The sequence below is a fragment of the Struthio camelus genome, chromosome 15 (genome assembly GCF_040807025.1).
Source record: "Struthio camelus isolate bStrCam1 chromosome 15, bStrCam1.hap1, whole genome shotgun sequence".
Lineage (NCBI taxonomy): Eukaryota > Metazoa > Chordata > Aves > Struthioniformes > Struthionidae > Struthio > Struthio camelus.
The window spans coordinates 9,654,242-9,680,165 of NC_090956.1; the positions used below are offsets into that span (position 1 = coordinate 9,654,242).

The window sequence follows — 25,924 nt, forward strand, 5'->3', positions numbered from 1 at the left end:
TACACTGTGAATATGAGATAATTGTGAGAGTGTTTAAATTAAAATTAGGTCATCACAATTGCACCATTGCAGACTTCAAGTTTCTAAATTTGGAGATGTATCTGAGTTCCTGCTTTTTCTGCTGTGCCCCACCTGATGGTGTGCGACTGAATTGCTGCGTAATAACGAAAGAGAGAGGAGTTACAAGCATCCCCTTTTTTCCTTGATTTCCCTCCTTCAGGCAGTGTTACACTATGGTAGCGCTTGTCAGAATTTAGGGAATTTCCACTTTTTTTTCCCCTATGTACCACACCCAGAGCAGATGAAAGCATATTTAAGCCTAATGCAATTAAACGGGGCCTAACACAATTGCTCTTTAAATGGAGTTTAAACAAGAAATGTGTATTGACTCTTACCTGTTTTTCTTGTTTGAAGGGCATGGTAGAGAAATGGCTTTTGCAAGTAGAGGAAATGATGCTGGCTAGTATAAGGAAGGTTCTTCAAGATGGCATAAGAGGGTATGTTAAGGTAACTATTGGTTTCTAAATTATAAAACAGATTTCACAAGCAAGTGTGAAACAAGTTGCTCAAATTCATCTTAACCTGGAAACTGTTCAAAGCTAAGTGGAATCCAGATCCTCTTCAGTAGTATCAGATTAAAGTTTTACATCTGATTTTCTTGAAGGAAAATTAATAAAGCTTTCCATGCTGAGTCTTATTTCTTTTCAGCATGAGATTTAACAATTCTCTCCCCAAAGGTTTTTGTTTTTTTTTTTTTTTTTATCATTGCCATTACGTAATGTGTTTGCACGGCTTTCTCTCTCTGGAATGAACTTTTTTTAATTTTTTTTAAGGTTCCTCGAAAAGCATGGGTGCTTCAATGGCCTGGACAGGTGGTTATTTGCGTTTCATCAATTTACTGGACAAAAGAAGTGTCTGAAGCTATAAGCAAGGGAACTTTGCTCGTAAGATTTTCTTCTTCCTTTTTATTATTTAATCAGAGCTTTGTGCTAATAATAACAGTCTCCTCCTAACAAAGAAAATCCTCTGCCAACAGTGTATTACGATTTACTCACATAGTGTGTGTTATGTTCTATTTTCTTATATCTTAGCAGGAACTCATTCTCATTTGCTTTTGTGTAAATCAGTAGTTCCACAGAAGGAAATCCTATTACTTGTCACTTACAAGATCTTATTGGTATAAATAAAAGTGCCAAGCCAAAAGTTATAGATTACTGTCAGGTATTTTTATTTGTAACTCCTGTTTTTACATTTGAAGCCACAGGGGAGCCAGCAGGAAAAAGTCTCTTTTTGCAGGATGGTGTAGTTATTTGGTTGGTTATTGCTAGATTCTCCTTATGATAAAGGTATAGCAGCCAAGGTTGTTATTTTGCGCGAGGGGCTTTCCTTGTGTATTTGAAGTGCCTCTGTCATCACAAGGGTCTTGGGTATTACTTCTCTGAGGCTAATCAAAAGCACACTCAAGTAATGGATGTAATTTCTGTTGAATTCAGTGGGCTTTTGTCAGATCCTAATAGAGTTGGGTGGATGGTGTAAGATTTATTTGGGGCTTAATTCTATCAGCAGATTGTGTTGGCTGCTTTTTGAATATGGAAATAGTGAAGTTGTCATAATTTTTACACCAAACGCTAGATTTTAATGTTAACCTTTTGTTTCTATATCCTTACTGAATTTCCCAGAATTAGCTTGCCTGTGTTGTTTAATACCAGTTGAAGACCTTATTCCATGTATCCAATCAGAATAGGATGAACTGAAGATATGTAGTGATTTCAAAGAAATTCTCCTGAACAATCCATAGATTAAAAGAAATGAAAAGGACATAGTGACAGAATAGATGAGGTTGGAAGGAACCTCTGGAGATCATCTAGTCCAACCCGCCTACTCAAAGCAACCTAGAGCAGGTTGCTGAGGTCCATGTCCAGTCGAGTTTTGAATATCTCCAAAGATGGAGGCTTTACAGCCTCTTTGGGCAGCCTGTTGCAATGTTTGACCACCTTCACTGTAAAAGTTTTTTCTTATTTTTAAATGGAATTTCTTGTATTTCTGTTTGTGAGTCTGGCTCTGTCGTCTTTACTGTCTCTCATCAGGCATTTATACACATTGATAAGATCCCCTTTGAACTTTTCTCTTCTCAAGGTTAAACAACTCAGCTCTCTCAACCTCTCCTTGTATGACAGATGCTCCGATGCCTTAATCATCTTGATGGCCCTTTGCTGGACTTGCTCCACTATGTCCATGTCTCTCTCGTACTGGGGAGCCCAGAAATGTACACAGCACTCCAGATGTGGCCTCACTGGGGCTGAGTAGAGGGGAAGGATTATCTTCCTCGGCCTGCTGGCAATGCTCCTCCTAATGCAGCCCAAGATGCTGTTGGCCTTCTTGGCCAACATTCAACATTGCTGGCTTACATTCAACTTGGTGTCCCCTAGGACCCCCAAGGCCCTTTATGCAAAGCTACTTTCCAGCTGGTTGGCCACCAGAGTGTACTGGAGCATGAAGTTATTCCTTCCCAAGTGCAGGACTTGGCATTTCCCTTTGTTGAACTTCATGAGGTTCCCGTGGGCCCATTTCTCCAGCCTGTCGAGGTACCTCTGAATGTTGGCACAGCCATCTGGTCTATCAGCCACTCCTCCTCGGTTATAACATCTGCAAAGTTACGGAGGGTGCACTCTGTCCTATTGTCTAGGCCATTAATGAAGACTTCTGAGAAAGTAATTCTAAATGTTTATAGTAAAGTTAGAAAAATCTTCAGTTTGCTGAGTATTAATTTTAAAAGAAATTTGATCCAGATTTACTCAACAGAGACAATCTGCACATCTCCTGGTACGGAATGTTGTCATTTCTATTAGGGAGAAATAAAAGGCTTCTACTTCCCTCTCTTTCAGACCATAAAGCTTTTTGCAGTGTTCATAGTAAAATAAAATGGCAATATATGAAAGAGAATCTTAAATGTTTGTATAGTGCCAGGAGTTCCGTTGCTATGTTTTGCAGAAGGCTGGCTATAATGACTGCAGCCATGGGAGGTAGGAACTGTTAGCTGCAGCATTACATTAATGCCTGTGTCCTGTTTCTGTAACAGGATTTCCTGGAGAAGAGCAATCTGCAAATTGGAGACATCGTTGAGTTAGTGAGAGGAAAGCTGTCCAGTGGAGCCCGGCTAACTCTTGGGGCGCTTACTGTCATTGATGTACATGGTAAATGTGCAGTTGCCGGTACTCTCGTTACAGCTGAGGCAATGCTGCTATCATTATTTTGGTGAATTATTTGAAAGAGGCAGCTAGAATGTTTTCTCCAGCGAAAGGACTGTGCCATAAAATGAGTTAAAGGGTTATATTTCATTACTCACTTTCGTTTTCAGGAGATGAAGGTGAGGTAGACAGACTAGACTCCCGCATGAGCCAGCTAAGTTATTTATTTGGGCTTGCAGCCTGAGCAACTTTCAGCGACCTTTGTGGGCTGCCTAGTTTCAACGTTTCTTAGATCAGTCTGCCTTTTCCTTCCAGCCGCAGGACTGAGGAGGAAGCTATGTACACCTTCACTGGGAAGAGCAGGCTTCATTCTCTAGCTATGCCAGCCTTTCTGCTGCTCAAAAGGAGCAAGCAAGATGGCTGTGCTCTTTGTATTTGGAATCTCTCCACTAGAGTAAAGGTAGCAGAAGCAGTATAGCTGCTGTTTTACCTCTGCTGTAGAGAAAGGGAATGGCACCTTTGATCCTTGGGGGAATAGACTCCCACTACACATAGCGCTGGTGGGAGGCCCCTTAGAGGCTGGGGATTAGAGAATTTAGATGTGTAGTTAAGGATCAGGAAAACACAACAAAGATCCTTGACACCTCTCACCATCTTCTCTGCGCTGATCAAAGTTTTGATATTGGGAAGAATTCCGACTAGTAATTTGAAGACCCTGAAATTATAGTCCTGGTCCAACTAGAGTATTAGAAAGTTTTACATCTGCAGGTATTTAAACAGGTGTTATACATATGCAATATATGAGTCAACTGAAAAGTGTATTTTGGTTACCTATTAAGCATTGATTGCTGTGGTTACAATTAAATACAACATTGCGAGTACACATCTTGCTTATCTGTTGGGCTTTTCAAGTTTTGTTTTTGTTTCTTTTCCATCTTGAGATTGTGTTTTTAATTCCTGGGTGTGGGGAGGTGGTTACATTTGAGAATATTCACACAGAATTCCAGAAAAGAACTGCTTTTCAACAGCTGGGAAATGTTACACTGCTAAATGAGTTATTTCAGCAATAATTGAAGAAGGCGGAAGTCTAAAACTCTACCTTAAAAAGTGTTATTCTGTCCCTCTAAAATATTTTTCTTACATTGCTAGATCATCCTAGGACAGTGAAAAAAAAAATATTTCACTTTTTATTTTACCACATGTTATTGTGAGTTGTGTACTGGAATAGAACTTTTCTTCATGAGTGCTTGCAGTCTTCATTGAAACTCTCTTCAGCTCAGTTTAATATTTCATAACACTAAACTTATTTCCTGGGTTGTTCCAACATATAAAGAAAAGAGGAAGAGAAAGGAAGCTTTTAACATTAATATTTAAACATCATTCAGTGGTCAACCATGCTACTCTGTAGCAGCTGAGAATCTCACACTGTGTGTTTAGAGTCACGTTCTGTCCTAAACAGAACTTGCCTTGCGTTCTGCCTAAACTTTCTTGGCCTTTCCTGGCCTATATGTCAGGGCAGAATTTGACCATAGAAGGGATTTTGCACTCTACCAAGCATTTAACTGAAGCACTGTTTTTTTTTTTTTTTTCCTGGAGTAGTGGGAAGCAAATATCCTATGTAGCCTCCTTCAGCCCCTAGCTTTAAATAGCCTTTACAGAGTGATTGCACAGCCTTGTTGGGCTGATGGAGATTGCTTAGCCCTGCACAGCTCTCTCCCATCTACTTACAATAAGCACTGGAATCTAGATCAAATTAGGATGATTCCCTAAACAAAACAGATACATCTTTCATTCTGAAATGAAAGCCAGCCTACTGCTCTAAGTGTTGATTTGCTTATATTTAGTTGTAAGTAAATTTTTTTTTTTTACTTAAACATTGTTTTGAGTAAACTAAAATTTAGAGCAGTAGATGGGTTTGGATCTTTTAATAAGCTCTCTCTTATTCTGCAGCTCGTGATGTGGTTGCAAAATTGGCTGAAGACAAAATCACAGACCTTAATGACTTCCAGTGGATTTCTCAGCTGAGATATTACTGGGAAGATAGGAATGTAATGGTGCGAATGATTACAACAGAAGCCAAATATGGATATGAGTATCTGGGCAATTCTTTACGCCTGGTTATAACCCCACTGACAGATCGATGTTATAGGTAAAGCCATGTTGTCTGTGAATAATGTTTTCATTTTTGGATTGATCTATGTTTAATTTCAATTGTTACAGTTAATAATAGGAGGAACCTCAGCACCTAACATCTTCCTGTAAGTTTTGGAGACAAATCTTGTACATCTTCTTTGCTCAAATATGGAATAATATTTACAATGTATGTATTCCTATGCTAATAGAGTTACAGTCTCTGTAGTATCCAAAAATGTGCTTCTGAAAAAGCCTGGCAGCTTGTGCGTGTGTGTGTGTGTGTGTGTGTGTACACGCACGCATATATACACACACACACACACACACGGAGCTACTATACGGTTCTTTACACTTGCATTGTCATGAGCTGCCAGGCTACATATATATAACCCCATAATATATTTGAGATAGACCTACAGATAGGGTAAGCCTGCCTGTAAAATAAGTGAGGTAGTTATAGAGCCATTCACAGATGTTTGACTGCAGTTAGCTTCCAACTGCAGTTAGCTTCCAGTTCCACTTCATCTCCTAAGGGGATCTGATATTTCACTTCTAGCATGCCTCATCTCACCAGGTAATTTTAGGCAAGTATATGGTGTTTTGCTTCAGTGCTAAGCAGCTGTGAACTCACCATCACATACAACCTGTGTGTTCTCATTTCCTGTGCTGGCAAAGGTTTCCTCTTCTGCTGTAGGCTGTGGCGTTCACAATGGTGTCAAAAGAGCCATAGCTGGTTGCTTAGCTGTAAACAGGGGGTCTTTGTCATTAGTGTTAGCTAGTAAAACTGTGGGTTCATCTGTGCTAGATGCAGCTTCAGTGCAAGAGATGAGCAAGCAGACTCCCTTCAACAGAACTTGGCAATCACTTTCTGGGGCAAAAGCTTTAAATGAGGCTCTTGTAGACTCAGGAATCTGTTACATGGCTCCACTCTTTAATGGGGAGTGTGTTTTTAGTATGGCAGTCACTCAGAGAGCAAGGTAATTCTCAGATTTATGGGAACATCATCTGTGCTTTCTCAGCCCTTTCTGAAGATTGGCTTCATTTGGAAAGCCAGCTTCAAGTTCTTGTCATGAGGAGAGCCACTTGATGGAAGCGTGCAAACTCCGCTGTCTGTCCTGTGGCACTATGTGTTTGAGCAGTTGAGGAGATAGATGCTAATGCATGTATTGAGAATTCTTGAGGTACCTTGTAGGCTAAGCAGATAAATGGGAGCTTCCACATCTGGAAGTCAGTTAAGAGAAAATACTGATCCCATGGGGCAAGATGTGAAGTCATTGGGAGACAAGTAAGGCATTACCAGTGAAACATACATAGGCTCATCCTGGACCATCCCTTCATAAACAATCTACCATTAGAGACTCTGCACTTCTGATGCATATGTTATTGTTTATGTAGGACATTAATGGGTGCCTTGAGACTAAATCTTGGTGGTGCTCCAGAAGGACCTGCTGGGACTGGCAAAACAGAAACAACAAAAGATCTAGCGAAAGCTCTAGCTAAGCAGGTACCAAAATAAAGACATTTTTTTCTTTGGATTGTTTGTATTTGGAGATGTGGATATTTCTGGAAGTGCTATTCCTAAGAAAGCACTGCTATTTACCTATTCTCTGTTCACAGACGTAGTAGGGATCTCACAGTTCATAGCTCACAGCTATGTCTATACTACTGCTGTCATCCAAAATTAGCGGAATTATTCCCATTCTAGATGCTAAGAATTTTGTATTGTGAATTTTGTGTTAATACTGAGAGATGTTCTCTGCATGTTTTGGTTATAGTGCGTGGTCTTTAATTGCTCGGATGGTCTTGATTACAAGGCAATGGGCAAGTTCTTCAAGGGGCTGGCACAGTCTGGTGCATGGTCCTGCTTTGATGAGTTCAACAGAATTGAGGTAACTTTTTAACTGAGAAAGATAAAATGACAAAGCTTTAATTTAAGATGCAGGAATAGTTTTAGATTTGGACATGACAGCATTATTGCCAGTTTTCTGCATTAGCTTGTAGTGGAGCCTCTTTATTTTAATAATCACGGGCACAGAAGTAAATATATAGCTGTCTGCTGTAGGAGCTCATGCCTGTATCTATTTTTTTGCAGAAATGTGGGATTCAGGTTATTTTAGGTGAAAAAATTGTCACTATACAATTTCTAAGACTTTTCTTCTCTCGTATGTGGGCACTCATAGCTCCCTTGTCTTGGAAGTAATAAGATACCCCAGGTTTTTGTTGGGAAAGAATCGTCCTTCTCTTCCTTTCCCATGATGCAGCTATGGGGCTGCATTTGTCCATTTCTCGCACAAGACAGGCAAACCCCAGTGAGGTGACTCCTGTGATGGCTAGCTGAGTGTCACTGACTGAGTGACCTGGTTAACTAGCTATGTAACCAGACACAGTCTAATCCCAACTTTGTCTTATTATTTTTTTTTTTAATTTGGTCACTAATGACTTTGGATAAGTTTCATTGTTATTTTGATTGAATTAGATTTAAGACAATACTAATACATTTGGGAATTGCATTAGGTCTTATATCTATTTTTTATATTTTAGTCTCCTTAACGCATGCATTTTCCCATCACGTTTATCTGCTGTAGCCTGTTTTTAATGAACTCAAGTGTCAGTGTTCTCCGTTTCCAATATTCTGTTATCCTGATACTCTGAGGCACTGAGGATTGGCTCTGGCCTGCCTTGCCTGGTCTTTACTTTGCCCCTCAATTTTGGACACTGAGTGAATCAGTCTTTCTGAAGAGCCTCAATTCTTTATGTAGTCAGAGGTGAGAGGAAGTGCCTTTGGAGGCCTCCAGAGGGAGTTGCTGTCCACCTAGCTTAGATGTCTACATTCAGGCAGATGTTTTTTCCCTCTGGAGGCTTTCAGAAGCCTCTGTTGACTTCTCTGCATTGGTTGAATAGACAACGGGGGGCACTAGCTTTCAGAGGTTTGCTTCAATGGACACCTAATACTTAGGCTAAGTTATCAGACAGGGTCTTACACCAGATGTTTTTTTACTTGGGGGAATTCAGTATACAGCCATCAAAATATATAAATAAAAGCATTTTATATTGTCTCCAGCTGTCTTATGTTTTGCAATCTGTTCTGTTTATATTAGGTTGAAGTATTATCTGTAGTCGCACAACAAATACTTAGTATACAGCAAGCTATTATTCGCAAACTCAAAACATTCATCTTTGAAGGCACAGAGATCTCTCTTAATCCAACCTGTGCTGTGTTTATCACTATGAATCCTGGGTATGCTGGACGGGCAGAGCTACCTGATAATCTAAAGGTAAATCTGGAATCCTGATTTCTTGTTGCTGGTGTGCTCCAGGAAGCCTGATATGGTCCTAGTTTTCTCTCCTAGCTTATCCACTGATTTTTTGCATGACCTTAATCAAGTCATCAATCACTCTATGTGGTAGTTTATCCACTATAAAAGTGGAATGAATAACACCTCCCTTTTTGTGTAGTAACAGTTCTTTAAGATTATGACTCTTTCTTAATATTTGTACCCACAATGCTTAGTGCAGACCTCTCGATAAGGTCACAGTTCTAGTAACAATTATAATTCAGTCCCATTGATTTCAGATGATTCCTAAAGTCATGAAAATGGAATGCAGAGTATAGATGTTTGTGAATTTATGGAGAACTGCTATTCTCACAAAACGAGCACAAGTTATTACCATATTCCATAGTCTAAGCTGATCTCTTATTTGTTTGTTACAGGCATTGTTCCGAACAGTTGCTATGATGGTTCCAGATTATGCTTTGATTGGAGAAATTTCACTTTATTCGATGGGATTTTTGGATTCTCGGAGGTAAGACACACTGAATTTTCCACGCTGATTGAGTCTGAAATAGCTCACATTCCTCTACAAGGGCTGCATAACTATATATATGTTTAAGGCATATGATTCCAGGAGGCTTTCCCTGTTCTGTTTCCCCAGTAAATACTTTTTAATCTCCTGCTTTATCATTAATCCTCATTTACCACCTCATTTTGACAGATATGTACCTCTACACCAAACTCTTTGGAAAATGTATCATAATATCAAACAGAACTCCTGAATTGCACACAGGTTCTCTGGCACGTCACGATCTATACTTTTACTTCCTAGGCATTTTGGGCCATCTTGTCAGCTGACATACCTGATAGTCACTACAGTGACATTGTGCATACAGGTTCTCAAGGTTTTTTTTTTTGCTTGGTGAGATATTTTCATTCTAAATGTGATTTTTTTTTTTAATATCCATAGTCTTGCTCAAAAAATTGTTGCCACTTATCGTTTGTGCTCGGAGCAGCTGTCATCTCAGCATCACTATGATTATGGAATGCGTGCTGTTAAATCGGTCCTGACAGCAGCAGGAAACTTAAAATTGAAGTACCCAGTTGAAAATGAAAGTGTATTGTTACTTCGGGCTTTGCTGGATGTTAACTTGGCCAAATTCTTGGCTCAGGATGTACCATTGTTTCAGGTAAGCTATCAGGTGGATGTGTTCGAGTTCTGCGATGATGAGGTGTGTGGCATTTTGCCAAGGATTCTTTTGAATGTTTTTGTAGGAATCTACAGAAGCAGGTCGTGATCTTCATTTAGAATAGTTTGATTCAAATGTTGCCCTATTAGTGTACAGTTTTTTCATTCCGCTGATCCAGCTGAGGGTACTCTTTGGTTCAGTTAGTATTGTTTTGAAAAACAACTTTTAGTGGTGGCTTTTGAGATGGTCTGTAAAATGTCATGTAAGATATTTTGCTAACATGTCATTTCTATTTCATCAGTGGAAACCATTCTTTGCAGTTTGCATTCTAGCTTTGTACTGCAAAAGAGATGTGGACAGCTTACATTATATCAATTAGAAATTTGAAGTCAGAATGAAAACAGTGAAGTTTCTGCCTCTGTGCTGCTGTTGCAGAAAGTAATGAATATATTAAACTACAGAGCAATCAATATTAATTTAAAGACCAAAAAACTAGGGTACAAGCGCATGCAGAGCCACTGCTCTGAAAAAAGCAGAGCACGTACCCTTCTATTTAATAATTTAAATTCTTCCAGCCATTTCTCATCCTTTTCCATAGTACATTTTAGGGCAAAATTGCAGAAGGTTAAGCTTCCTTTTTCAGTATTAGTGTATGTATGAAAAACACAGGTACCGGTTTCTCTCTCATGCAGAACAGAATACGTTTAGCCCTACCTGGTGGAGGATATCAGCAAGTCATTTAAAAGCACAACAGTAGAATTCTTTCTCAGCAAAGATCCGCTTTCATGGCTATAGCTTATGCCTGGCAGTTAAGTTAGTCCTTCAGAAGACATTTCCTCTTCAGCTCCTATTACCTGTATGAGTATTGTTTTCCTTGTAGATTTTTATGCTTTTGGAGTTCTCCCTTCTGTGCACTGTGTTTAAATAGTGTTCTCGTCCATCTTTCCTTAACAGGGTATTATATCTGACCTGTTTCCTGGAGTGGTTCTTCCTACACCAGACTACGAGCTGTTTGTCCAGGCGTTAAATGAAAATATAAAAAAGATGGACCTTCAACCAGTTCCGTGGTTCATTGGAAAAATTATTCAGGTTTGTTTTCACATGCTTACTTTTGAGGAGGGAAAAAAAAAGGTATGAACAGATGTTCAAGAAACATTCTTCATTGCCTGTCTAAGTATGTCATGAATGAATAGTTTAATAGCTTAAATGAACGATTCATAGGACGTTGCAAACAGCTTGTCTTTACTGAGAAGAAATCATGGAGTAAAAGCCCACTTTGATCGCACTGATTTCTGAATTCAGCCAGTCTGTAAAGGAGTTAATCTGTGCAGCCACATCTTAGGTCTTATGATTCAAGATAGAAATTAAACCGAATCTCTTAACAGATGAGGCTGAGTAGCCTAATGAATAGAATTCCAGACTGGGTCAGGCTCTGTTCCTGGTTCTGCTCACAGTCTCCTTGAGAAGTCTTGAAAGGGGTGGCATTTCTGGCCCTCGCTTGTCCTTCACTGTATCCCCTTTGCCTTCCAGTTGCTAGTATTGGTGACCTTTAAAGGATGATTAACTTTTTATTCTTATGAGTAACACAGCCTAGTGCTTTATAACCCATGCTTTACTTTCCTTTAAACAGGGTAGTATGAACTGGTTAGGAATTTAAGCTAAATCAGAAAATATCAGCCTTAATGTAGAATAAAGAATATCTTCTTAGGGGTTTGCATGGATTTATTCAGGTTGATTGGGGGAGAAAAGTTATTTGTTGTTTGACTGGTACTTTTTTCTTGCGTAAGATTGAACGAAATTAAAAAAATTCCACACTGAGGTTGAGGAAAGTATAAAATGTTCAATTTGAAGGCTTTGACACGAGTTCTGGCAACCTCTGATGGTGAAACTGAAGAAGTTGCCAGCCTTGCAGTCCAAGAACCTCAGTGGGACTGCGTTTACATCAGATGCTCAGAACTGTAGTTCATGTCCCTGTGCATTAGCTTCACTGATAACCATTACTTTCAGTTTATGCTTGTACATTGGGCTGCGAACAGCAGTGGCTGGTGAGTGTACTCACCTCCTGAACGTTAGCTCTATTACAGTTGAGGGTTGGTCTGTAGCAAGGAGAAAGAGAGGCCAAGTGAGGGCAAAGACTTAAATTACAGCAGCATGAATTGTCATAGTAGTATGACTGCCCTCTAATTTGGGTCAATACTTCAGCCAGCCTTAATGTGGTGCAGGTGTTTGGCTGATATTTTGTCCTGGTGCCTCTGAGTGCAAGAAAGATGCCTGTAGTTTCATACACGTTATGCTTACTTCTGTGCTCTGTTAAAGAATCAGTCTCTTCTCACTGATACAGGTATATGAAATGATGTTGGTGCGCCATGGTTTCATGATTGTTGGAGATCCTTTGGGTGGGAAGACCTGTGCATACAAAGTGCTAGCTGGAGCTCTTGGTGATTTGTGTGCAGGTAACAAACTCCTCCTTAAATGAATGACTAATGTTCTTTGCAGAGCTATGCCCAGGTTGTTAATTCTGGTATATTCTGCTTTCTCTACTGGAAAATTTCTATTCATTGAATTATTTTTGTCTTAAACTGATACAGAAAACTCACTAATACATTTAATGCTTTTATGGATTTTGTTAAGCATTGTATTGGTGCATTATACTCTTGCAAAACTAGCTCCACTGTTGTTGTATGTTCTCATCAAATAATAGCATTTTAAGTGTGGGACCTTTCTGAAAAGTGACTAAATAAAGATAATGACACTTCACTCAAGAGATCTACTGTTGGGGAGATTGTAGGTAGATCTCATAAATGAATAAAATCTCTTCTGCTCTGTGCTCTTTCTTTTCTCAAGTGCTTTTGCTCATAGCACTTTGCACTGTCCTTGAACAAGTAAAGGAAGTTGTTATTTACTGCTGTCTAGCTTCCAAATGTCCAGTCTTTTTTGCCTTTGGCGACTAAAGTGTGATCCTCTCAGGTTAGTTTCATTCAACAAATGAAGTACAGAGTAGAAACATTCCTATCAGCTTTTTCAAGCTACCCTATTTTCTTCTTACACAGCAAAATCCATGGAAGAATTTGCTGTTGAATATAAAATTATTAATCCCAAAGCAATTTCTATGGGACAATTGTATGGCAATTTTGATCCTGTAAGCCATGAGTGGACAGATGGAGTTCTTGCAAATGCCTTCAGGGAACAAGCTTCTTCCACCACAGATGATCGGAAGTGGATTATATTTGATGGCCCAGTGGATGCAGTTTGGATAGAGAACATGAACACTGTGCTGGATGACAATAAAAAGGTAGCCTAATTTTTGCCAGTTACCTGATACTTGGACTTTATTTTAGTAGTAGTAATATTGTGACCATGATGGTCTAGGGGTATAAAGAAGCTGAGGTGTGAGCCTCGAGAAAAGCTTTCTGTGCTTGAAGGCATGACTTTTTTTCTGCAGTTATATCACTTGGTCTAGTAGAGGTTGTTTGGCTATTACTTATGCTTAGAAGCTTTGTCTTGCTCCTACTTTATTGAACTAAGGTTATTTACTGTGGCTTGTTTGTTGACCCTTTTAGAAAACTGAAATACATAAATTCAGTTCCGTAACTGAAAACTGAACTTGCTTAAATTACTCAGTGAATAAATTAACTAAAAAAGCTGCAGGTCATTACTGCTTTTGCTAAAGATTTAGGATTATTCTCTGTCTCTGCCAGCCATTACAACAACAGATAGAAAAGTTGAGACAAGGTCAGAAAATATCACATGCTATGAGAACATGAATGAGTGAATGAGAAGTGACACTAAGTAGGATGTTCAGTGATTTTATGACAAGCATTGCTTTCACTGAGTGATCAGCAGTGACATGACTAAATCATGTTTGTGTGATGCTTTCCTTCTAGCTGTGCTTAATGAGTGGTGAAATAATTCAGATGAATTCAAAAATGAGTTTAATCTTTGAGCCAGCAGACTTAGAGGAGGCATCTCCAGCAACTGTCAGCAGGTAGTATGAAAGCACTCAAGCTTGAACTATCCCACCTTGAGCATCTGTTCTTGTACCACAGTTGTTTGTTCTTCCCAGGTGTGGTATGATCTATATGGATCCGCAGCAGTTAGGCTGGAAGCCGCTGAAGGATTCCTACATGGATACGCTGCCTCCAAACCTGCAGGCGGAACACCGAGAGCTGGTGCGAACCCTAATTTTTAGGCATAGGTCTCACTTGGAAGACTTACCTTAAGGTGATGTGCACAGCTTGCTTGCACTGCTGACTTGAAAGCAGGAATGCAGGATCAAAATGTTGAAGTACTTTAATGATTTAGGAGCTTCTAAGCCTCCTAGAGGCTTTTGTAAATTAGTTTGTAGTAATGGATGTCAGATGTTGCTACAGGCCACAGGTACTAGAAAGACAACGTGGGAAACATTAGAAGACTAGCAATGTTTTGAACTCATCCTTCTGTTTGAGACATTTAGAGCATAGCCTGAGAAATGCTTATAATAATATTATTATCATTAAGAACTTAATCTGAAAAGCCTTATTCACCTCAGTAATCTTTGCTAAATAGTCCTTCGTGAGTTGGATTGCTTGCACGGATGAGAGCTCTTTGTGTTGTGTATTATATTATATCTTCAGGGTAGATACAAACAAAAGCACATATTGGAGGGAATCAGCTTTTAGTCTTATCAAAAGTAAAATTCTCACTGGGCATTTAAAATCCAGTAAAAGAGTCAGAAAAATCAGTTCACAGTAGGATTAGAGCTGGAGAAAGCTTTGATTGCTGTGATCTGACAGACCCCCTTTGAGTTTTTGCAGGAAATTGGGACCAAATTCAAAAGAAGTATGAACAGTAGAAGAGCTCTTTATTGGAGCAGTCTTCTTTCTTCATCAAAGCAAAATAATTATTTCTTAACCAGCAAATAACTTGACTCTTCAGTACTTCTCCTTGAGTAGCGGTCCTCGGGAAGAGGCTGGGTTATGATTCCCCTCCTGTTCTCCCACTCGTCCATGGAGCAGATACCGTCAGCCTTGGTCATTACTCCCCTGCATGCTGTGGAGCTCCCACAGGTACCAGGCTGATGTCTGGAACTCCTGCTGCAATGCATTGTCTATGCTGGGTCCTCAGTAGAGGCTGGTCCTTCTGGGATGAAGAAGCCTTTGTCTTTGTTTCCATTGGAATAATTTTCTTGTTGCCCGAGCAGAGCAGCAGTCTCCCTAGGCAGAGGCAGCGCTCTGCTGTCTGGATTAGTAAGTGGGTAACAAAATTCCTGGTGAAAACCTCTTTGTGGCAGAAGCCACTTATTTTCACCGTCAGATAATGATGCTGTGGCTTTGTGATTGCTTCTTTACTGTCTCAGGCAGGTCCTTTCCTGATCTTCTCTGTCAAGTTAGGGAGAATTTCTGATGCCTTATGTTTTATTGAGAGAGAATCATGTGGCAATGGAACATACAGCAACTGCTGCGTTGTTTTAAAGCGATTTCTTTTTTCCTGGCAGGTCAATGACATGTTTATGTGGCTAGTCCAGCCCTGTTTAGACTTTATTCACCTTCATTGCAAAGTCATAGTCCAAACGTCCTCTATTCATCTGACTTACAGCATGATGAAACTCTATAGTTGTCTGCTTGGTAAGTACGCTAAGCCTTATTCTTTTTATTTCAATTTTTCTTTTTTTCCTTATGTGTCTCGTAACAAGATGCAGGTCATCAGATGTAAGGAAGTACCAAAGAAATTCCTTTACTGGTTGAAATCATAAGATACAATTCCTTTCTCACTGATTAGCATCAACAATAGCACTTTGATTAGCATACAGAGCTGTCACGTTTGGACATCAGTGTCGTTACGAAATGGAACGTGATCTTCTGAGTGTATTGCATAGGTTTTGCTTGCTGTTTGCTAACGTCAGAATTAGAAATACAGGATAATAAATAAAATAATTTTCCCTCTCATTTGTTTTTATTTGAAGACAGTATTTTACACATCTGGCAAATACAAGATCATCACTCTATGTAGATTGGCTTTGTTTCACTGAAGAAAATGCTCTATCTCAGAATACTTTTGCCAAATGCATTTTGAATTGGGATTTATGCTTATTAATGGCATTCAACTAAAAATCAAAATATGTGTTTTAGATGAAATAAAGAAGTCCAGGGAAGAGGAGGAGGAAAGCATGTCTAGTCAACAGATCTTCTTGTGGCTGCAGGGACTTTTCCTTTTTGCTTTGGTTTGGACAGTTGGCGGGACCATCGATGCAGACAGCAGAAAAAAATTTGATTTGTTTTACCGCAACTTGCTGATGGGAACGGATGATGGAAACCCACGCCCCAGAAGTGTGAAGCTCACTAAAAACAATATCTTCCCAGAAAAAGGTGCTTCTTCGTAACTGTACTTGCTTGGTGCTTTATAAAGCAAGAAGCACTGTAAGAGATGCCTGGCAGATGTTAACTCTGCAGCAGAGCTATCATGTGGCCAGCCTTGGGCTGCACAGTTCAGTGCCTTTTCCCTGCTGTTCTAACCAGGAGTAGCATATGCCTCAGACTGCACTCAAACAGTGTGGCTGAGTCAGCCCTAAAATAATTTCCTAATGATAACAGCAGTGGGTGGGGGAAGGTCTCTTGTGCTAGGAGGCCTTCATTATCTCACGAAGGTGACTGTGTGAAGAGCCAAAACGTCTTGTATTGGAGTTATTGCTAAACGAGGGATAACAAAAAGAACGGGGTAAAATTTCAGAACTTTGCACACTAAAATGAAAGGAGTTTATTTCTGTTCTTTAATCAGTGAATTTTTCTATATTCTGTTTTTCAATTAACAGGGAGTGTTTTTGACTTTTATTTTTACAAGTATGGCAGTGGGCAGTGGAACATGTGGACTGATTACATCACAAAAGAAGAGCAAGTTATCTCTCCAGCGGCTAAGGTTCACACTGATAAGTTTCGTTATAGATAGTAATCATTTGACAAAAATGATTTGATTTAGAGGTATACGTGCGCAGCCGTTGCTAGCTCTGATTGCATTATATTAGGCTCTTTAATGTTTGATCTGCAACCTTCCGTTAACCTGTGTAGGCACCTTTTCACCCTTAAATTTTGGTTCTGGTACCATCGATATTTTAAAGCTCATCACTGCAGGTGAATGTGGAGTCCTGAGGCTGACTGGTGAATCAAGTGTTTGGTTTTGCTTTTGTCCCTGTAATAGCATTTGGTGTTGTGGAAATCATGGTAGGAAAAAATTAAAACCTTAATTTTCTGTGTATTTGTTCTTTGTTTCTGTGGTTGATACTGTGGTAGTATGAGATCAGTTAATCAGATAAACCAGGCAAACAGACTTATTACTGCTTTGGGATAGGGAGAATGATACTAAGAAGTCCCAAATCCCTTCCATTTTCAAATGGAGGCACTTGCATTTTATGGCAGCTTTGAACTCGAGGAAACTGTAACACAACAGAGTTCTGTATAAAGTACCTGTCCTGCACATGTCATTTCACGATAATTTAATTAATGTTTGTTCAGTTTTTCATTCCATTGTAGGTAAAACTGTCTTGCCCATTAAGTACATGAGAGATGTTCAGATTACATTTTATTCTGTTGTCAAAAATCTTTTCTGGTGCACAGCTGCCCTACTAGTGATATGTGGAAGAGAAAGAAATTTCTATAGCACTGTACTTTCCCTTTGCACAGAAGGGAGACAGAATTAAGTCATGCTTAACCCTGCAGTTCTCCCTGTGGTTTTTATGTAGGGTCTGTGAGCCATAATATAGACAAATGTCCGTTGTGTTAGCTACCGTATAAACATTCAACAAAAAACAGTACCATCTGTAGTATCTGTCAGAACCTTGTTATAACCTAGGTTTTCACAGAGAAATGAATTTCAGATTTGTTCTACAGGCTTGCAAATGTTTGTGTTGATTATGGTATTGGATGTTTGATTTTTCATGTACTGGTTTACTTCCATGTGTAACAGGTGTCTGATCTAATCATTCCGACAATGGAAACTGCCAGACAAATGTTTTTTCTTAAAACATATGTGGAGCATAATGTCCCTTTGCTTTTTGTGGGTCCCACTGGCACTGGAAAATCAGCTATCACAAACAGTTTTTTGCTACAACTTCCAAAGGAGAAATACATCCCAAGCTTCATCAACTTCTCTGCAAGAACATCTGCTACCCAAACCCAGGATATTATTATGTCTAAGCTGGACAGAAGAAGAAAAGGATTATTTGGGCCTCCTGTGGGAAAAAAAGCTATATTATTTGTGGGTAAGACTTTTTTTTTCATTTTTTTTTATCATTTAAATTCTGGCTTTAGGCAAAGGAAGCGGTTCACAGAGATGGGTAATTGCTGGTTGCCTCAGTGCTTTTTGGTTTTTTAGGATGTCCAGGGAGGGATTAGCACTGCCCCCTGCTGAAAGGTTGCTATTTGATTAAGTGATGCTTGTGTTCAGAATAGTTCATTGACTCATTTTAAATGTGTCTCAATGTGACCTGAAATAAAAATAAAACAAAAAATTACCAGCCAGACGAAGTTAAACCATCACCTGTGACTGAGTCTGCCTGCAAAGTGTAATGTCATTTGATTCTGGTTAATTTATTGGGAAGAGAAAGTAACAACCTCTAGTTGAGTTGTTTTTTCTTCGTAGATTTATAAGATATGGTTCCTAACCACTGAAGGTTTTTTCCTCAATACCTCTGTCCTCTGTAGATGACCTAAACATGCCTGCAAAGGAAGTGTATGGAGCCCAGCCGCCTATTGAACTTCTCAGACAATGGATTGATCATGGTCACTGGTATGACAAGAAAGATACATCCAAGATTAATATCATAGATGTCCTGCTTGTTTCAGCCATGGGCCCACCTGGGGGAGGCAGGAATGATATTACAGGTAGGAAATCTGTAAAGTATCGTGCAATCTATATAAGCATGAGAGAAAAATACATCATGAGTGCTTGTAGTTATCTAAGTGACTGAAGTTAAGAGGACGGTTTGGTTTTGCTGCTGACAAATTCTACCTTTATCTGTCACTTGTAAACCTACAGATATGTTCGTTATCTGGGTCACTCCAAAGAGAAGTCGTCTATATGTTCATGTTCAAATCCGTACCTTTCTTTAGGATGAGTTTAATCAAATTAGAAACAAATGATGAAAACAGTAGTAACCTTTGAGAAATTGGACGCTTTTTCCACTGTCTGTCCTTTGGAAAGGGAAGAGAACACATTTTCTTGCTAGGTCTGTCTGGTTGCCATGTAAATTCTCATCTGAAATTGGATCTCCTACTGCTAAGATAGGCTGGCTGTACTTACAACAGCGGTAGCTTGTTCCCTGCAAGTCCTTTATTCCTATCACATCAGCATAAGGGAGGTGATACTTTTTAATGAAAAAGTTAATGTCAATAAAAGCACTAATTTAGTAACAGCTATGCTGTTATAAGGCACTTTATGCCAGTATAACTTATTTTGCTTTCTATAAACACTCTATAACTGTGCTTTGAGGAGACTTTATTACAATAACTATTCTGATACAGCTAAAATTGTAAAATTTACTAGTGTATAGACTGAATTTTTAAATTGAACCTGAGAACAAGGTAGTTCTTTTGTGAAGTTTTACTATGCCAAATCATGACCAACTGGGCTAACGTGAACTGAAATTTAAATCTGTGTAGTAATCGTCTTAACGTAATGGAGATTCACGTCTTCCATATTAAAACAGAAGTTCTTCTAAGAGAAATACACAAAATATGAACCAGTTTATATGCCTTTTGTTTTACTGCTGGTGCAGAAATTTGCCAGCAACAAAATCTTGGAGCTGGATCCTGAGTCAAGCGTTGTTTGAGTCTACCTCTTGTGAGAGTCAGTCCTAGACAAATGCTGACTGTGGGGTGGAAAAAAGCTTGGACATTCCTAGATTTTTCTGCATCTTTTTCTGTATATTATAGGACGCTTCACACGACACTTGAATATTGTATCTATACGTTCTTTTGATGATGACATATTACTCAAGATTTTTACTGCAATTGCTGACTGGCACTTTAGCAAAGGCTTTGAGTCTGTGTTTCTAAGGTAATATGATACGTTTCCAGTAACACCTTTGTTGTATTTTCTCTTGTAATTTGTCTGCAGATCTCATATAATTGTGTCTCTTTTTCCCTGTGAAGGCTAGGTAAGATGATGGTCTATGCTACAATGGCAATTTATAAAATGGCAGTTGAGAATTTTCTCCCAACTCCTTCCAAATCCCATTATGTCTTTAATCTACGTGATTTTTCCCGGGTTATTAAAGGAGTGCTGCTCTGTCCACACACTCACTTGCAAGTAAGCTCCTTTTTAATTACATTCCTGTAAGAAAGAGCAATGGACAAATTAAAATTATTGATGTAATATTAGTAAACAAACACCTCATAAAATACATGAACTAAGATTTCAGGATATTTACATGTTATAAAAATCACAATAGCTCTTGAATACCGTGCTATGTACTTTTTGTCTGTCTCTGACTGAAGTAGACACCTGTCATTTTCATTAATATTGTTTACTTGTACTTGAAAACTAAATATACAAAAGAAACAAATGTGAGAAAAAGATTTATTTTCTCTCTTTTACGAATGGGAATCAGTGAAGAAGACTGAATGATGCAGCCCAGAAAGGCTTTTAGTGGTCATCACACACCAGAAATAAATAGTGCTGGATGTATATGACGTTCATCCTTTTATTTTTTTCATCTTTTTACACTAAAATGACAGTTTAGAGAAATATTAAAAGATTTACTTCTATCAGGGGGAGTGTTTCCGGTGCAGAAACAGAACTAAGTGGCTACAAGCTATTCAGGGGGCATCTTAGACAGCAGCCAAGTTTGAGCAAGGCTAGGATTACAGCCTGTGAGCCATCCCATAGAAAGGCTTATCCTTTATTTTATGTTGGGGGAAGGTTGATACAGTAGAGAAAAATGCTTTAACATAACCGTCCCAGATCGTATTGGTAGGAAAGATAAGAAGGTTGTTAGGGTTAGATAAGATGGTTATTAACTGGCTGCTTATTAGGCAATTAGGTTAGCAGATGCTGAGCCATGTGCTGGATGGCTTGAAGCTGAAAGGTTCTTACTGAGTTTAGTACAAGATATAGCTGGGTCCAGATGGACATTTCCATCGTTTTGTTTTCAAACAAATTCTGCCTGAGCTATATTTACCCATTTTCTTGTGTCTACCTTTTCAGGATGGAGATAAGCTGATCAGACTTTGGATTCATGAGGTTTACCGAGTTTTCTATGATCGCTTGGTTGATAAGGAGGACAGGGAAGTATTCTTTCAGATGGTAAAAGAGACAACATCAAGTAGCTTCAAGCAGAGCATTGATAAGGTATTTTGGGGTAACGCGCTAGGCCCAAGAACGAGACTGACACGTTTCCAGAAATATTTAGATGTCTGAGATTGCGTTAGCATTGGACACATTTTGAATGATTTCCATCAGTGCATTTACAAAGTTCAGATGAGCTTCTATTTGTATTATGTAGTGTACATATTCTTAGGCAAGTTGGTACAAATTACTCCGTTTAGGAATGACTCATGACTTCAGAAAGATTCTGCGCAGATACAGAGGACTATCTGGAATAAGTATCTTACACAATATTTATCTGTGCTCTTGCTTAATTTAGCGTTTGAAAGAGCCCATGGGAGTAGTGGGTACTTTGTGAGAAGCCTTTTGGGAGCTTGTCCTATATTTGACAGCAAAATCGCTCTGCAAGATATGCACAGGTGGAAACCTGCATGTCAGCCTACAGTATATTACACCATTTAGGTGTTTTTGGTTTTGTTTTATTTTAGACAAAGGTAATAACTAGAACAGCTGTAAAAGAGTGCTTCCTACAGTATCATTACTAGGTGGATGAGGATGGCTATTACTTTAAGGAAAATAATTCTATAATAGTCTGAATTATCTGTTGATTCTTGCCTTTTCTGTAGGTACTGAGTCATCTCTCGCCTACCGGCAAGATCTCTGACGATAATATTCGCAGCCTGTTCTTTGGAGACTATTTGAAGCCGGACAGTAATGTAAAAGTGTATGATGAAATCACAAACTTAAAGCAACTGACAGCCGTGATGGAATACTACCTTGAGGAGTACAACAATGTCAGCAAAGCACCAATGTCCTTGGTCATGTTCAAATTTGCTATTGAGCATATCTCAAGGATATGCAGGGTACTGAAGCAGGACAATGGGCATCTGTTGCTGGTGGGAATTGGTGGGAGTGGTCGACAAAGTGCTACCAAGCTGGCCACCTACATGAATACCTTTGAGCTCTTTCAAATTGAAATTACAAAATCCTATGGAATAAATGAATGGAAAGAGGATATTAAACGAGTCCTGCTGAAAGCTGGTGTTGCTAACAACAATGTGTCCTTTTTGTTCTGTGATAATCAAATAAAGGATGAAGCATTTGTAGAAGATATCAACATGCTTTTAAATACTGGTGATGTGCCTAATATCTTTGCAGCTGATGAGAAAGCTGAAATTGTAGAGAAAATGCAAGGTGCAGCAAGGACAGAGAACAGGAAAATTGAAGCCACTCCCCTTGCTATGTACAATTTCTTTATTGAAAGGGTGAAGAAAAATTTGCATATTGTCTTAGGTCTGTATAGTGTATTCTTTCTTAGGGTAATTTTTATTGCTTCCTATTGCTTCCTGCCTTGTATTGCAACCAAACTTAGGTAACAATTATGTTTTTTTTTTTTTTTCCTAGCAATGAGCCCTATTGGAAATGCGTTCAGGAATCGATTACGGATGTTCCCTTCACTGATAAACTGCTGCACCATTGATTGGTTCCAAACCTGGCCTACCGATGCTTTGGAAATGGTTGCTAACAAGTTTTTAGAGGATGTTGAACTCGAAGATGACATTAGAAAAGGGTATGAGTTTCTCTCTCAAGAAATGTGTGAAGCAGAGGGTTACCTCCCCTTTATCAAACATACATAATCAGCAAACTGTCCTTGTAAATGGGCCAACTGTCCTTGTAAATGGGCCAAGCTAAGCCAACTCTTTGACTTCAGTGGGAGTCAAAGATGTCTAGCTACACGTGTCTGCTGTTTCGGAAAATCAGGCCATTCTGTCAAAGGAGGATTTGATCCAAAATATTTTGGTAATGGTGGAGAAACAATTGTGTCTAACACTCATATAATTTCGTAGGCTTAAGAGTAGTTTCCTCACAATTAGTATAATGACAGACTATTTACATGATAACGTGGATAAATTTTCTCTAGGGTTGTGTCAATGTGCAAGTATTTCCAAGAAAGTGTGAGAGAGCTTTCCATCAGCTACTACAGTACGTTGCGAAGACACAACTATGTAACACCAACTTCTTATCTGGAATTGATTCTCACCTTTAAGACTCTACTGCATAGCAAAAGGCAAGAAGTTGACCTGATGAGAAACCGTTATCTTATGGGACTTCAAAAACTCGACTTTGCGTCTTCACAAGTAAGTTTCAGCTGAAAACACTGAGCGTGTGGCATATGAGTACTTTAGTACAGGGCGTCTGTATGTGCTAATTACAGCTGCAATCTTTATTCCCTCTTCACTGTATTCTTCATATTATTAATAATTTTCTTCAGAAAACCACCAGCAAAAGTTAGCTGTTTTAAAAAACTGTGATATATAACTTTGGATTATAGCATGTAATAGAAAGCTAAAAGAAATTGATGGTACTCATCAAAAGTAGAAGGAAAAAAGCCTTACAAATTTAGTTGTTTTTCAAAACCTTATGTGGAGAATCCATGGCTCAGCATCTTAGTACCTATTACCCTTTTCAAAATAGGGGAGAAGCTGAAGATTGTAAGATGATAACAAAAATGAATTTCTGAGTAGATGCCTGGTAGGAAACCGGTCAGGTCCCCTGTGTAACCCCCCTTTCTCAACCCCGGTGATCCAGGGACAAGTCTTTCCAACACACAAAATAAAGGGGCTGCCAGACACTTGCCTCATGAAGAATATCGAGTTTGAAGCTGCTGCTGTCACTAGCTCTGTGCTCCCTTCCTAGTTTCTTCCGGATTTTTTCTCCACCTATGTAAGACAGAATTATTTTAGGTTCCATAAAGTGAAACTCACTGTAAGGAAAAAAATAAAATTACTCAGTTTTTTTTTTTTTTAATCTATTAGGTTATGTAAAACAACTCCTAATTAGTGAAAGTAGGCTAGAGCACTATTTTAATAATTATTTTAGATCAAATGTCCCTTTTTAGATTGTGTTAATATAGTTGTCTTCTGATCTTTCTTCCTAAGACATCAAGGAGAAATGCATGCAATACTTAGAAGAATTTCTTCTCGATTTCCTGTTATGTTGATCAGGTTGTAGAGATGCAGAAGGAACTGACTGCCCTTCAGCCTGAACTGATACGAACTTCTGCAGAAACAGAGAAAATGATGATCCAGATTGAAAAGGAAACGGTTGCAGTAGATGCAAAGAAGGAACTAGTGTCTGCAGATGAAAAAGAGGCTAATGAAGCTGCAGCTGTTGCTCAGGCTATTAAGGTAGTTTACAAGGGCGTAAGCCTGAAACACAGTGGCAATGCATTCCAACTTCTTTCCAAGTAAATGGGAGTTGTGATGATGTGTTAATGGGCTGATCCAAGCTCCTAAAGTATCAAAGTTGCAAGAGATGTGCCTAATGTAAACAAGGTAAATTTTGGCTGTGTTTGGGATATGACCACATCTTACAGTACAGCATGGCTTCCCTTACTAAATCTCACTAGGCTAGTTCAGATCCCGAAAGCTGTATAGCTGCTGTTTCTGTACGAATATATTGTCCTTCCCAGCAGATCTGATTAGCCTGAGTCAAGAGGTGATGCTGTTTCAACTGCTGAGACAGTTGATTCAGACTTAGGTGAGGTAACTTGGCATAGCACTGCATTGAGCCCTATTAGATACAGCTTAAGAGATATGACCACAGACAGATGTCTGTCGCACAGAGCTTTCTGTCGGAAGCTGCAAGATTCCTCAGTATTTTTTGTGATTAGCTGGAAATGCCAGTGATGTAGAATTGCTGAGGTCTGGCATAATTGTTGCCTCTGCTGTAATAGCACCACATGCCTGATAAAGGATTTAAGCTACACAATATATGTTTTCTTCTTGCTTAGCACTGTAAGATTTAACTAGCAGTTGTATCTAACGTGTACTTTGGTGCTCCTTTTCAGAGCAGAAGGGACTTTGAGTTTGAAAACTTGTCTGACTTCTCAGCTATCAGTTCATCTAATGGAAGTTACTGCGTTTCTCTACAAGCCCTCCCTCTTTAAACCACTGAGATTGTGAAAGTAGTTGTCTGTGCGAGAAGCCCAGTGTAGTGAAGAGTCTTTTTTATGTCTTTTTCTTGTGAAGAGTCTTACTTACAGGCACAGAAGGTTCACTGTCGCTATGCAGGAATTTCTCGGAGTGGATTAGTCAGCTTGCGGGCCTGATACCGTATGAAGGGTTACAGGCTTCTGCGCGATGTCTTTTCAGGATGAATGTGAAGGAGACCTTGCTGAGGCCATGCCAGCTTTGGAGGCAGCACTTGCAGCTCTTGATACCCTGAATCCTTCAGACATCTCTCTTGTGAAATCCATGCAGAATCCACCGGGTCCTGTTAAGCTTGTCATGGAGAGTATCTGTGTCATGAAGGGAATGAAACCAGAGAGAAAGCCTGATCCAAGTGGCAGTGGTAATGACGGGTATTTGTGTTATCCCTGCCCTAGGAATTCTTGGGGTACTGCTGTGATGTACTAGCGAAATGCTTCTAGTGTGGCTGTAGCCACGTGCACCAAAAGTGAATTTTTGCTAGCAATGACTTATAATAACATTGTATAGCTAAGAGCTTATTTTGTCATTGTAACATATTACACTAGCTTGACATAGTTATACAAGCTTTGTAATATGTTCCTAGTGGGCACAAAGTCATTTCTTCAACTTACTCTTACCCCATCCTGAGATTCGCATGGCCTTGAGGAACTCCAGGAGCTTGAGATGTGCTGTACACCCTTCACCTGTATTTTGCATTCTAATCTCTGTTACCGAACACTGTCTCATATGTTGGGAGACAGAATTCTGGCTAACCGCTGCCTTAGATAATTACTCTAACTAGCTCTTTCTGTGCTGATTGTGGTCGTATTATGGAATCGCACAGGATTTATAATGTAGGGAAGGAAAGGGACTTG

General features: G+C 39.2%; 1 protein-coding gene across 1 annotated transcript in view; it reads left to right on the forward strand.

The window, feature by feature from the left end:
* DNAH3 (dynein axonemal heavy chain 3) overlaps positions 1-25,924 on the forward strand; it is a 71,262-nt gene that overhangs the window by 30,144 nt on the left and 15,194 nt on the right. The window contains exons 26-52 of the mRNA XM_068908937.1: positions 415-507; positions 834-944; positions 3,080-3,194; positions 5,139-5,337; positions 6,717-6,825; positions 7,097-7,210; positions 8,420-8,596; positions 9,034-9,125; positions 9,564-9,783; positions 10,738-10,872; positions 12,125-12,236; positions 12,834-13,075; positions 13,668-13,768; positions 13,847-13,952; positions 15,257-15,386; positions 15,891-16,127; positions 16,571-16,674; positions 17,719-18,013; positions 18,456-18,635; positions 19,686-19,809; positions 19,905-20,061; positions 20,959-21,102; positions 21,705-22,371; positions 22,483-22,648; positions 23,000-23,216; positions 24,084-24,266; positions 25,233-25,431. Of these exons, the coding sequence (XP_068765038.1) occupies positions 415-507; positions 834-944; positions 3,080-3,194; positions 5,139-5,337; positions 6,717-6,825; positions 7,097-7,210; positions 8,420-8,596; positions 9,034-9,125; positions 9,564-9,783; positions 10,738-10,872; positions 12,125-12,236; positions 12,834-13,075; positions 13,668-13,768; positions 13,847-13,952; positions 15,257-15,386; positions 15,891-16,127; positions 16,571-16,674; positions 17,719-18,013; positions 18,456-18,635; positions 19,686-19,809; positions 19,905-20,061; positions 20,959-21,102; positions 21,705-22,371; positions 22,483-22,648; positions 23,000-23,216; positions 24,084-24,266; positions 25,233-25,431 (4,729 nt within the window). The remainder of the gene's footprint in view (positions 1-414; positions 508-833; positions 945-3,079; positions 3,195-5,138; positions 5,338-6,716; positions 6,826-7,096; positions 7,211-8,419; positions 8,597-9,033; positions 9,126-9,563; positions 9,784-10,737; positions 10,873-12,124; positions 12,237-12,833; positions 13,076-13,667; positions 13,769-13,846; positions 13,953-15,256; positions 15,387-15,890; positions 16,128-16,570; positions 16,675-17,718; positions 18,014-18,455; positions 18,636-19,685; positions 19,810-19,904; positions 20,062-20,958; positions 21,103-21,704; positions 22,372-22,482; positions 22,649-22,999; positions 23,217-24,083; positions 24,267-25,232; positions 25,432-25,924) is intronic.